We start from the raw sequence: 13,454 nt of genomic DNA on the forward strand, positions 1-13,454 counted from the left end.
AATTCCTATTTTCAGTTGTTGATTTGACATCTCTTCACTTGAGAGTGTATTGTAGTCATCAAACCAAAGTCCTTTACATTCTTTTCATCTTCCTTTGTCCACCCTCATTCTTTATAGGTTGTAGTGGACTGGATGGCACCTAACAACAACCACCACCCCCACTCTCTACATTTCCAGTTAATTATTTAAAACACTCTTATCGCTGTCACTGAGACTCATAGCTGACTCTCCATTGGGTATCCAGAGCTGTAATTGCACAAGAGGAGATTTCTCATTTCCTCACGGAGCCTTTTGGTGGGTCAAACCACTCACAGTGCAACTCACTGCAGTCACCACTAATGACCAGGGGGTCATTAGTCTGATTGCATTTCCTCCAGAAGCCTTTTGTCATCTTTCTTGGGATCTTTATCAAGCAATTAACTCATCTCCCATCTAACAGTCTTTTCTATATCTTCTCCACCTTTAAAATGTTATTATTTTGTATTTTCCTTAGTAACTTTGAGGCCCAGTATCAAAGAAGTTCCTTATGGAGTTTATCTTATTCGTCCCCAAAATGTATCTCTTAATTCACATGAGAGAAAAGGGCCAACCGAGTCCAAATTCAAGAGTGTCATGTGAGCTTTTTCTTCCATTCAGAATGACTATCCTTTCATAGACTCTTCTCATAGAAATAAGTAGAAGCACAGGATCCCTGGACATCTGCTTGGCTACTGCCCCTCCAGGCTGTGTTTTCCTCTTCACCCTGCCATTCTTATTCACCTCTCACTTCTCTCAATCTCTGTTCTCAATTCTATCCATCTCCACAAGCTATCTTCAGACTCACTGTATAGATTTCTATCACCTCCCCATAAAGGTTGTCTGGCTCTCACACAACCACAACAGTAGACATTTCCCAAAGTCTGAGTTACAATCCAAAATGATGCTCAGGAATTTCCAGAGTGTGCTTTGGAATTCCAAATCCACTTTCCTTTGTGATCTCCCTGAGGTACGAGTTTATGCATTTGTCCCTTTATTCTTCTGAGACTTCAGAGGGTAGCTGTTGAATCACCAAAACACTGATTTTCAGAGATCTAAACACATTAGAAGAAAGGAAAGCACTTCCTAGCTGCCCCACCTTTTAAAAGGCTGTTTTAAACATCAGTATAAAAACCTAAATCAAACCCATGATCACCTAGTTAGTTTCAACTTGTGGTAAATCCAGTCAGGTTTCCAAGGCTGTAAATCTTCACAGGAGGAAAATCTTGACATCTTTCTTCTAAAGAGCAGCTGACTGATTCAAATTACTGATTTTTTGGTCAGCAAACTTGGAACATACTATGCCACCAGGACTGTATTAACCTTCAATAGTCAGTAGTAATTATAAAGTGATCCACTGCCCAGTTTACCCAACAGAAGTGTTTCTGAAGTGTCAGACTTTTAGGGGTAAATCTGGGGGAAATTCCAGGCAGACTGAGACAAGTTGGTCACTTTACAGTTACTAAGGACATAAACTCTGACATTCAATTCCTGGATTCAAATCCAGCTCTGCCCCTTGTCTGGGTGAGCTGCAGCTACATTTAACTTCTCTAAGATTCAGTTTCTTCATCTGTAAAATTAAAATAACAATAATAGTTCCTCCTTCATAGTGTCATTATAGTATTTTGAAAGTTAACTTATGAAAGTATGTGTAATACTGACTGCCAAGGTAAAAGCCTAATAACCATTTGCTATTTCTATGAACATCAGTATTCCTTTTGTCATTGGGCTACCCTCCCCCACATCACCATCAAACAGTGATCCTATAAGAGTCTGGAGTAAGAAGTTGACTCATTACTAAATCTGTCTTTTGATAGTATTATTTCTGTTAGGTGTTAACGAGTCAAGTTGACTCTGACTCAGAGCGAACCTCAAACCTCGAAACAACAGAACATTGCCTATCCTGCTCCGTCTCCACAATCTCTGCTATGCTCAATCCCACTGTTACTGTCTCTGTGTCTGTCAATCCATCTCACTGAGAATCTTCTGGTCTTTCACTGACCCCTCTACTTTTCCAAACATGATGTCTTTTTCCAAGAACTTTTTCATCACTCTTATCTCTAAGGAGCACCCTGTTTGCAACTCCTCCAAGACATATTTGTTTGTTCTTTCAGCAGCCCAGGGTGTACTCTTTACCACCACAATTAAAAGGCAATCAGCCAGTCCTTCCTTAGTCTTCCTTATTCATTGGTCAGACATTTGCATGTATGTGAAACAATTAAAAATATCATGGCTTAGGTCAGGTGCACCTTAATCTCTAAATGAACATCCTTGCTCTTTAGCATTTTAAAAGGTCCTTGACACCAGTACATTTTATTTCAGGGATGCTGCCACCATGAGTGCTGACTGAGGATCCAAGTAAAATTAAATACTTGACAACTTATCTTTCCTTCATCTATCACTGCGATGCAGTTGTGATGATTTTTATTTTCTTGGTGTTTAAGCATATTTCATATTAAATACTCTAGTCTTTGATCATCTTCAGTAAGTGTTTAATGTCTTCACTTTCTACAAGCAAGATTGTGTCATCAGCAAGACACTGGTTGTTAATGAGTCTTCCCCCATCTTGATGCCATTTTTCATATAGTCCAGATTCTTACATTACTCAGCATATAGGATGAATAGGTACAGAGAAGATACAACTGCGGTGCACACCTCTCTGCGTGCCTTGGGGATTACAGGACAGCTTCTTACCACTAGGCCACCAGAGCTCCTGGTGTCAGTCTACAAGTCATACATATGAAGCAATCTCTCTCTGGGAGCAAGGAGCTCATCTTGGTAGTAGCTCTTGCACTACCTGGCATAGTATGTTTGTGCACCAAAGGAATAGACATATACACTAGGTGAATTTTTGTCACAGACTGCTCGAGTCCTAAAATAGAAATAGGCTTTCTTTAACTGAGCATTTTGTCCTAACCATTTTCTTCTAATCCCCACTCTTGGGACAGGCCCAAGGCCAAAGCTAATGGGTGAGGATGGAAATGCCAGCACCTTCAATGTCTCCTACACCAACTTCTTCCTGGTGGGCTTTCCTGGGTTGCGAGAGTGGCGGCCCCTCCTGATCCTGCCTCTTACCTTCCTCTATGTGACCATCATTTCTGCCAATGCCATGGTCATCCACACCGTGATGACCCAGCGGAGCCTGCACCAGCCCATGTACGTGCTCATCACTCTGCTCCTGGCTGTCAACATTTGTGCCGCCACCACAGTGATGCCTAAAATGCTGGAGGGCTTTGTGCATTATGCCAATCCCATCTCACTGCAGGGCTGCCTGGCCCAGATGTTCTTTATCTACTTCACCCTCCTTCTAGACTACAATCTCTTGCTGGCCATGGCCCTGGACCGCTATGTGGCCATCTGCCACCCACTCCGCTACACTGATCTGATGACCTCCCGCCTGTTGGGCCTGTTAGCTATTCTTGCTCTGGCACGGAGCCTGGGAGTGGCAGTGCCCTTGGTCATACTCACCTCACGAGCTCAATTCTGCTGGACACCAGTGATCCGACACTTCACCTGTGAGTACATTGCACTGCTGAGCATAGCTTGTGGGGACCTGACCTTCAACAACAGGTTGGGGCTGGCAATGCGGTTGGTCACTGTGACCTTTGATCTGGCCCTGCTGGGAACCTCCTATACCCGCATCATCTATGCGGCCTTCCGGATCTCTTCGGGGGGAGCCCGAGCCAAGGCTTTGCACACATGTGGCTCCCATTTGCTGGTCATCCTCACCATCTACCTCTCTGGTCTCTCCACTTCCATCGTCTTCCGAGTAGCCAAGACTGTATCTCAGGATGTGCAGAACCTGCTCAGTGCCATCTACCTGCTGCTCCCAGGAGCTTTAAATCCTGTCATCTATGGAGTGAGGACAAGAGAGATCCGGCAACACATAGAAAAAATGCTCTGTAGAAAGGAGTCAGCCTAGAGGTTGGAAAAAAGTCAAAGACTGCAGAACATAAGACTGGAAGCTTCTTCCTCAGGGTGAGAGGAACTGGAGCTGCTAGCTCCTCAGGGTGCATAAAACATGTAGGCAGTACTAAGGGGCAAGCTGAAACCTCCTGAAATTATGGACTCTCTTGGAAGTCCATTGCTGGTCAACTAATGCTTGCTGTATTCTTAGGATATTCTGTTTCCATCACAATAATAAACTGCTTTGACTTGGATGAGCTTCTCTAACAATTCCTTCCACAGATGTGATCAATCTGATCCCATTGCTTCTCTAGTCTCTTTTCCCAGACTCCTGAGAAAAAGATCTGATTTTTAGCCAGATGTATGGAATTTCACCAGAAGTTGAACAGAGGAAGTCAGAGACTACAACTTGGCCTAAACATTCAGTATGAAGCAAATCCATAGTCTAGGCCCTTCTCTGGGGCTCAGTTATCTCCAAACACACTTCACATGAAGTAAAGTCTCACCAAACACAAGCCAGCCTTGAGAACATTAGAATCTAAGCACATAGACTGGGTTCCAGGATTCCAGATACAGGTCCTGGCCTGGGGTTCCCAACCTGACAGAGGTGAACAAGTGACCCATCTAGCCCACACAAAAAGGTCAGGCCCCTAGTCTGACTCAAGATACCCAGACAAGGTCTTCTCTGGAGCCCACATCTGACTAAAAAGTAGACTATATCCTGATGTGAGACCCCCTATATTATCAACCCCAAAGGTCAGGGCATTCCTCCCATGTCAGCCTGTGTAGTCTATCTAAAATAAACCCATTAACTCTTGCTTAAGCACCTTTCACCACTTCTGTCATCTATACAATAGAGTCTAAGTTCTTTAAAATGCCACATACAGCTCCCATGATGTGACCACAGGCAATCTCTCTAGCTTTATCAAGCACTGAAAGAAAGTCAGTAGCACAAGGAAAACTGGAAATTACCCAGATATGTGGAAATTAACACATTTAAGCAACCAATGAATTAAAGGTCTTTCACAAGGGAAATCAGAAAATACTTAGGAACTAGTGAAAATGGAAGTATAATAGACCAATACTTAGATAACAACAGTGAAAGTAGTGCTAAGAGGGAAATTTATAGATGTAAACACCTACATTTGGAAAATAAAATCTCAGATCAATAACTTAATCAATAACCACAGTTGGAGAAACATGAAAACTATGTCCAGAAATACCAAGAGGTAGAACAGCTAGAATCATCCAAAATGGAGCCAATTGCTGCTTATCCTTTAAAGTGCTGGACACCCAAAACAAAAGTATTTGCAGTCTTCCTGTCTATGGTTCTCTGCAGTGTTACTTACTATTCATTCTATAACTGAAATTCCCAAGACCTAGAAATGGCAGCTTTTATGCCTTTGTAGTGAAGGATGCCAAAGGAAAAATTGTGTCTCTGGAAAAGTGTAAAGGCAAAGTTTCACTAGTTGTAAACGTGGGTAGTGACTGCAAACTCACAGAGAACAATTATTTAGCACTACAGGAACTGCACAAAGAATTCGAACCGTTCCACTTCAACATCTTGGGTTTCCTCTGCAATCAGTTGGGAGTCTCAGAGCCTCACCCAAGTAAGGAAATAAATTTCTTTGCAAGAAATAACTTCAAAGTAACATTCGCCATCTTCCACAAGATTGAGATTCTGGGATCAGAAGCAGAACCTGAATCTTGACTTCTTGCTGACTCATCAAAGAAAGAACTAAGGTGGAACTTTTTTTTTAATTTTTTTAAAAATTTTATTATTTTTTGTGTGCGTGTACCGTCAAATCAGATCTGACTGGTACAGGAGGAGATTGTCCCTCCTTACCCGGCAGAGCATCTGGTGGATTCGAACCGTTCGCCTCTGGGATTGTAGTTGCAGCTCCTTGCCACTAAGGTGGAATTTTTTAAAGTACCTGGTCAACACTGAGGGTCAAGTTGTGAACTTCTGGAAGCCAGGAGTCCATCAAAGTCATCAAGCCTAACATAGCAGCTCTGGTTAGACAAATGATCATCAAAAAAGAAAAGAGGACCTATGAAGATGCCTTTGAACTAATGCAACAGTTCAGAACATAAATGTCTCCGTGAGTGTTCCGTCTCATTTTAAGAACTCTGACAATTCAACAACAGCACTGAGGATGATTATGTTATTATCTTGTTAATGTTTGGCAATTAATGTCCCTTTTGATAAGAATGCCCTCAATATTAATGTTTTATCCAAAGCAAAAAGAGTAGACAAAAATTCAAAATTAAGAAAAGAGCAAAGATGAATAATTTAGAAAAACACTAGAGAGAATAAAACAAAACGTTCTTTGATAATAGGGTAAAAGTGGATAGAGAATGACCATTGCATTGGAACAGATGAAGGACAGAACTGTTTAAAAGGAATATATATGCCTTTGGGCTGGCAGCACAGCTCCTTACCATTAAGCCACTCCATTAACATTTGGTGACTGACAACTCTCCCTTGGGATAAGATATTGTCCTCTAAGCGAGAACAATTTTATTTATTTCCTGGTTCATGCAAAAACCACCACTCACGAACTGGCTGACCTTCCCAGGCATTAACGACAGCCATCTACCACACAGGTGAATCAAATCTGCCGCGCGCCACACAGAGCATGCGCACTAGCCCATAATACGCGCTGTTGCTGCAGCAGCGTCCACATGGGAGATTCAGCTGCGTCTCTTAAGTGTAACCACCTTTCCATTTCTCGAAAATCCCCGCCTCCTCCTAAGAATAAACATGAAAACTCTTCTCGCCTAAAATTTTAGAAATCAAAAAATTTATTTATCCAGTGGGTCACTGGTCAACTCTGCTTTGTCCCTCCGTGTCTCCCTTTGCAAAAGTTTTACTGCGCAAAGTATTTTTTTCCTAATAAAACGTCCTTCAGTGTTTTGCTGTAACTTACTGAGCAAGAGGAACTAAAAACTCACTGCTGTCAAATTGGAATTGATTTCTAGCCGACCCTCCAGCAGGAGCGGACACTAAATCGCACGGGAGGGTGCCCATTGTTCTCCTGCACAGCGGCTGGGGGATTAAAGCTCCAGGCACCCACCTGTGGGCTACCTGCCCTACTCCCTCCGGAAGGAAGCCTTGAGAAAGAAGTGTGGACCTTTGGGTCAGAAATTCTTGAATGAAGACAGACTGGGACAGAGACTAGCGGCAGCAGAAGTGGGGGAGAACCAGAGACCCACAGTGCCACAGCTGGTAGAAACAACAGAACTGTGTGTAATCTGAACAGTAGCCTGTTACTCCCCTGTCTTAGAAGCTTAAACAGGGTGCTCCTTAGAACCAACTAAAGTAAAACTTGGTCTCACATATTTGGGCATGTGTCAGAAGGGGGCCAGTCGTTGGGAAAAGGCATCACACTCGAAATAGTACAGAATCAGCAAAAGAGAACACCTTCAAGATGGACAGTGACTTCACTGGACTTCAGGATGACATAGGTCATGAAGATGGTGCAGGACAGGGCTAGGTTTCATATCTATTGTTCTTAAGGTTGCTATTAGTCATAGTCAACTTGATCGGATGGTTTAATGGTAAGAAATTGCACTGCCAACTCAAACAAACGTAGTTCAAATCCACCAGTTGCTCCATGAGAGAAAGACAGGCGTTACTGCCTCTGAAAATCCACTAGAGGATGATGGTTAGTTCCAACTGAAGGATACACAACTAGACAGATAGATGAGTGGGGACAGTTGAAGAGGGAAAACAGTGGCTAGAAAGATATATTAAGTTTGGTAACAGAAATGGCAATATCCTACATCAGGTTGTTGTCATGTATCAAGTTGGAATGCACCCATAACTGACCCTCTGGTAGGGTGGTTAATTACACAGATTGTCCACTTTCTCCCAGAACAGCTTGTGGATTCGAACTACATACCTTTTGCATTGACAGCACAATCCCTTACAACTAAGCCACCAATTATATGGGGTTATCAATACATTATCACTAAAGAAAAGGAAGATATGATGGAACACTACTACAGGACACAGAAGCGATTTTGAAAATCACTACATAACTTGGGAGGGACTGGAGAGCATTACGCTAAGTGAACTCAGTCCCATAAGGACAAATACTGTGTAAGACCATTATTTTAGAAATAGATAACTAGTAAAACATGCATGAGGATCCAAGGGGGGGGGAATAGGAGCAGAGGGGTGAGGGTGGGCAGGGTCCATAGCATCGCACAATTTGATGGGTAAAGGAAATGGGAAAGATCCAGTGTGAAAAACAATGCATAAGAACTTTGTTATTAGTACAAAATAAAAATTTTATTTAAGAGGAAGATATTGAAGAGTAACACTATTATATGCACAATCCTGCACTATCACTAATAACAATCTCTAAGTTAATAAATACATAGGCAATAAAGGTGAATAGATAAAGGCAGGTAAGAGGAGCTGCACATGACCTTAGGCTTGTTAGAGGGCATTACTACATGCATATTTGTGTTGTTAGGTGCCATGGAGTCAGCTCACATTGGGCCCTACATACAAGAAGGAAACTGCCCAATTTTGAGTCATACATCCAGGTACAAAGGGGACCCAAATCAAAGTAGAGAGACAGCTGAGTTGGTTCCAACTCGACAATTGATTGTGGGTGGCAATTATATAAACTGCTTAATCATAAACATCCTGAGGGAATGAGCTGTCTTATCATTGGGAGACATCAAGGTCAACTGGCATAAAGGTATACAATTTTGTACACCCTACTTTGGTAACAACTGTCCTAAAAAAAAAATAAAAAATCTATAGAAATAGTTCAAAGGACTAAGGAATCATTAAATGGGAGAAAAAAAAATGTGAAACACCCAAGATTACAGACTTTTCAAAAACTGGAATTAAACTGACTTCTATGGCACTTAACAACAATAACATCAACAGAGAGAGAAAGAGCGAGAGAGATATCAGCTGGCCCAGTGATGAGAAAACTATTTGACCAAGACTTTTAAACCGCGGCCCTCAGGCCAGTCTTTCATTGTTTTTGTTCAGACATTCCTCTAGGTCGTATAGCCCTGGTGTACAAGTTGCCGAGAGGCTGAACACTGTAACACGGATGTGTCAAATGGGGTGGAGCTCCCCAATTAAAACAAGCGTGGAAGGAGTGGCATCCACTTCCATAATAGCTTGCCTCCAGAAACCCTATGAACCTGGAGAGAGGATGAAAGGCACCCAAGCATCGAGGACTCTCCTTCATAGGGTTGCTATGAGTCACCTGCGACTCAACAGCACTTAACAACAACAGCATAGCTCAACTTTCAGACAGACGTCTAAGGTAAATAGTAACACGGGGGATTGTGCTCACAGCTTGGAACAATTACACAAGCTCCAAATACATAGTACTTGCCCAGCAATTAAGCTCAGCAGGCAGGAAGGGATCAGATAAGATGAAAGGAAGCAAAAAATCACTGAGAGAGAATGGGAAGACTATAGCTACAATGAGAGAATTGTTATTAATAAAACAAAATGCACATGGAAAACAATCTGCTCTGTGGACTTTCACTCCAAGCACAATACAGTGGTTTGTAAATGTTAAACACTAAGACGCTATACAAATGTGACGAATATTATTGAAGGGTAGAATCCAAGTACTAGAAAATATCTTTTCAGTTAAAGAATAAAATCTGGGCTCTTTCCTATAAAAAATAAACCTATGTGCACATATCAACAACTACGTGTACTATCTGGCACAAGGTAGGGACATTCTGCAAGAATTTAAATGAAGAAAGTAGTAAGTCAAAAGCTAGCTCATTTAATTCCATGACAATCCTTTACTTCTATTTTGTACCCACAGATCTGAAGAAATTTTCCTAGAAAAGGTTTAATAATAATTACTCAAAGTAGTGGTGTGTCCGAGTTATTGAGACTGGTAGGATTCAGAGCTGCTATCCATAGGGTCGCTATACATCGCAAGCGACTCAACAGCACATAACAACATACTATACCGGTTGTTTTTTTAAGCCTCATTTAGTCAACAAGACCTCGGGGAGGGCCTTGTATTTAAAGTTGGTTGTTACTGTATTTTGTAGGAACACTCTTCTAAGTGGTACAGCACTCTTCTGTCTATATGCTATACTGAGGTAATCTGGGGTTGCTGTGATGCTGAACCTTGTGCTCTTGGGGTGTCAAATGCCATTAACGGTTACCTAATGGTGGACAGTGTTTGGTGGAGATCCCAGTTTAAGACAGGTTTAGAAATAGGAGTGGCATCTACTTCCTAAACAACATGTCTCCAGAAACACTATGAACTTTGATAAATGTCCATAATTATAGAAAGGCTGAGTCGTGCTCAACTTGAAGACAATCAACACTTAACCTTTTGCCATGGAGTCGGAACCAACTAACACTGACCCTTCACTGTGTTTCTGAGGCTATAAATCACATGAGAAAATTGCTATTTTTCTTCCTCAGAGTCACCAGTTGATTTCAATTACCAGAGAGGTGTGGCCTTTGGGCTTGCAGCAAAACTACCCATGGACTATATCTCCAGAGCTCCAAAAGAAGTTTCACTTTATATGAATGTGAAATAGGGAGCAATTACAGTGGTTTCAATGTATATTACAAGTTAATTTTAACAATCTCTGAAATAACTGGTAGAAAAATTATTTCATATTATAGCATCATTGAGAAAAAGTGCTAAGCATATAGAATAAGTGAGTCTATAAATTTGTAACTGAAAATAAATTCAGCTAATTCACTGAGAATAAAACTGGTAATCCAAAGTCAATTCTTTAGAGAGAAATGGTGAAGTTCGTCAAAATCGAAAACAAGAAGACATTGACTAAAATATAGCACAGACATACTCAATTTTGAAAGTCAAAATACCCAAGGTTTCTAAATACAAGAATATACAACAATCACCTAGGGATCTTGTTAAAAATGTAGATTCTGATTCAGTACCTGAATATGAAAGGTGAATTTTAAGCAGGGAGCTGAACCACAGTGCACTGGTTTGAAACCCTGAAGATTTCAAGTCTCTTAACTTTTGTTATGTGGAATTGTGGTATTGGCCAAGAATACTGCATATACTGTGGACTGTCAAAAGAACAAATCTGTCTTGGAAGAAGCGAAGCCAACATGCTCTTTAGAATGAGGGTGAAACTTCCATCTCACATGCTATGCACGTATTAACAAGAGAGGCAAACTATGGAGAAAAGGTCATGCTTAGCAAAGGAAAGGGTCAGTTAAAAAAAAAAAAAGATGAAAGCCTTCCACAGGATGGACAGAGGCTACCTGCGTAAACCCAGCAGGCATTCTGAGGACAGCGTTCACTTGTACATAGAGTCATAATTTTAAGTCAGTACCTAATAACAGCTTTTTAGAATCCATTCTTACCTGAAAAAGTAGAATTTAATGTTGGTTATGTCCTGATAGAGAAGACTGAATTGAATGTAAGCCATTAAAAATATCCAATGAAAACAACTGAAAATGCAATAGAAAAAATGGAATGTAAAGAAAGAAAATTGGGGCATTTTACTACTAAAGGTGCTGGGGTGACTTTCCCATACAAAAAAAATGGGAAAGTAGCTACATCCAAAGCATATTGTTGTTGCTGTGTACCATCAATTCAGAAACAATGATTAGCTGACCCTCCAGCAGGTTTTCAGAGGCAGTAAGTTACACAGGAGAGTGCCCATGTTTCTCCTGAATTCAAACTGTGTGTCTTTGGGTTATCTCCTCTTTGTCCAAACTCTGTTAGGAAAACTCTTGATAGCATAAAAGAGGTAAGCATGTTTGTTTAATACATGCATTCATTAAAAAAAGGAAAAAGGTACATATTAAAATTGGAAGTTTATACAGATAGTAACTTGTCTTAAAATTTTTTATCCTAAACTCTTCAAAGACAAGTTTTATTTTTCAAATTTGGTATTTGTATGAAAATAAATGGCAAAATGAATCTGACACAGTCATTTGCAAATACTAATGTTTATTTGAGAACACCTATAGGGCCTTAACCACATAAAAAGCCCTGAAGCTAGTCTGATGATAATTTCTATTAAGTTAAGAACACTTCTTTGGTGGCTCTGATGGTTTTTAACATGAATATTCATTTTCATTTCAAAGAATCTCTCAGGAGAAGCCACAAAATAAAAGTTGAAATTATAAAAGGAGTGCCAGAGGGGTGATTCCTTCCTATTTGCAAGATGACATGAAAATCATACATTTTTCAATACTATATAGAAAGAGTACTTTAATTCAGTTACTATTTTTTGGTAACAAAGTCCAGCCATCCATACCACCTCAAGAAAGGCTCCTTCAACTATCTAGGCTCAAGAAGTGGTATGGATGACAAAGTACTGGTCTCTCCTCAGGATCCACACATCAGACACTCATCTCTGTTCTCTAGAGAGCACACCATGGCTGCTGTGTTCCGCTCCTTTTCTTCTTCCTCTTTTGATGCTTTTTCCTTGTCTTTCAGCTTCTCCTTATTCAGAGTGAACTGGATGGGATTAGCTGCTGGTCTTGTCCTTAAATAATACATTCCAGTCTTCAAACCCTATTAAGCAAAAATAATTATTAAAAATATCATTTTTTAAAATGCTACACATTCAAGCCAATATTTAAACTACATCCCCATAAACCAACTCAAAGCTCTTTAAAAATGATCAAAGTATTAAAATGGCACAACTCTGTTTTTCTACCATAAAAATTGGCTTACATTATTTGGTAATAGCAAACATTATGTTCTCCAGTCTGTTTTATTTTCTGTATGACTTCAGTGTTTGCCCAACTCTTTGTGTAACACCAGACAATGACTACCTCAAGGATAAGAAAGAGTAGTTAAGAATAATGGCAGTGGAATAGAAAGAGGTAATATGAAAAGGGGGGGAAACCCCAACCAACACGATCTGATGAGTCCTGTATGAAAAATAACAGAAAAGGAGGGTCACATGTACCTCCAAGGTTTCAAATATTGGATTTGAAATCATTCAAATCAAATCATGTTGTTGTTCTCTGACACTGAGTAGGAACTGATTCAAAGCTGACCTTCCAGCAAGTTTTCAGATGCAAAAAAATGGGTTGATTTTTAACATACCAGATTTGAAGGAGAGAAAGATTTCTAGTGACAGTATCTAACAGGGCCTTAGATTTCCTTTACCAACCTGCTTCCAGCCGTAGAAATGCATACTAGTGAGTTTGCCATAGTTAGGCTCAGCAATGTGGATGTTCAGAGACTGGCTTTGATCTATGAAAGCCCCTCTCTCAGCTGCCATCTTGAGTACGGTTTTTTGAGAAATTTCCCACACCGTCTTATAAAGCTGCTTCAAGTCATCGGGAATTTCAGGTATACTCTGAAGAAAAAAAACAAAATGTTTATTCCACTCCTCTTAAAGAAAGTAGTCTGATGGACAGAATAGCAACCGAAGCTTTCAGCCCTGGTTCTATCTTCTGTCATATTTGACCCCACTATTCAGTATCATGGGGATGGGGGAATGCCTGCCAGAACCCGCAGACCTTCCCATCTTCCCAGGTAATCGGAGACACCAGGAACACGTGACATCCGTTC

At 40.7% G+C, this 13,454-nt stretch overlaps 2 protein-coding genes and 1 pseudogene across 2 annotated transcripts in view; 2 read left to right on the forward strand and 1 right to left on the reverse strand.

The window, feature by feature from the left end:
• The first annotated feature begins 2,980 nt into the window (after positions 1–2,980).
• Positions 2,981–3,937, forward strand: LOC102866711 (olfactory receptor 52E8-like). Its single transcript, XM_006885717.1, has one exon. It carries the CDS (start codon positions 2,981–2,983, stop codon positions 3,935–3,937), a length of 957 nt encoding a protein of 318 aa, XP_006885779.1.
• Positions 3,938–5,174: 1,237 nt separating this feature from the next.
• Positions 5,175–6,015, forward strand: LOC102867127 (annotated as a pseudogene).
• A 6,116-nt stretch (positions 6,016–12,131) lies between these two features.
• The window catches only part of RRM1 (ribonucleotide reductase M1), a 44,143-nt gene continuing 42,820 nt past the window's right edge, over positions 12,132–13,454 (reverse strand). Inside the window, exons 18-19 of the mRNA XM_006885534.1 lie at positions 13,051–13,239; positions 12,132–12,443 (exon numbers count right to left, since the gene is read on the reverse strand). Coding sequence (XP_006885596.1) covers positions 12,255–12,443; positions 13,051–13,239 — 378 coding nt within the window. The 3' untranslated portion in view covers positions 12,132–12,254. The remainder of the gene's footprint in view (positions 12,444–13,050; positions 13,240–13,454) is intronic.

Source organism: Elephantulus edwardii, unplaced genomic scaffold, assembly GCF_000299155.1.
Source record: "Elephantulus edwardii isolate Elephantulus edwardi_28Jun2011 unplaced genomic scaffold, EleEdw1.0 scaffold00044, whole genome shotgun sequence".
NCBI classification, from domain to species: domain Eukaryota; kingdom Metazoa; phylum Chordata; class Mammalia; order Macroscelidea; family Macroscelididae; genus Elephantulus; species Elephantulus edwardii.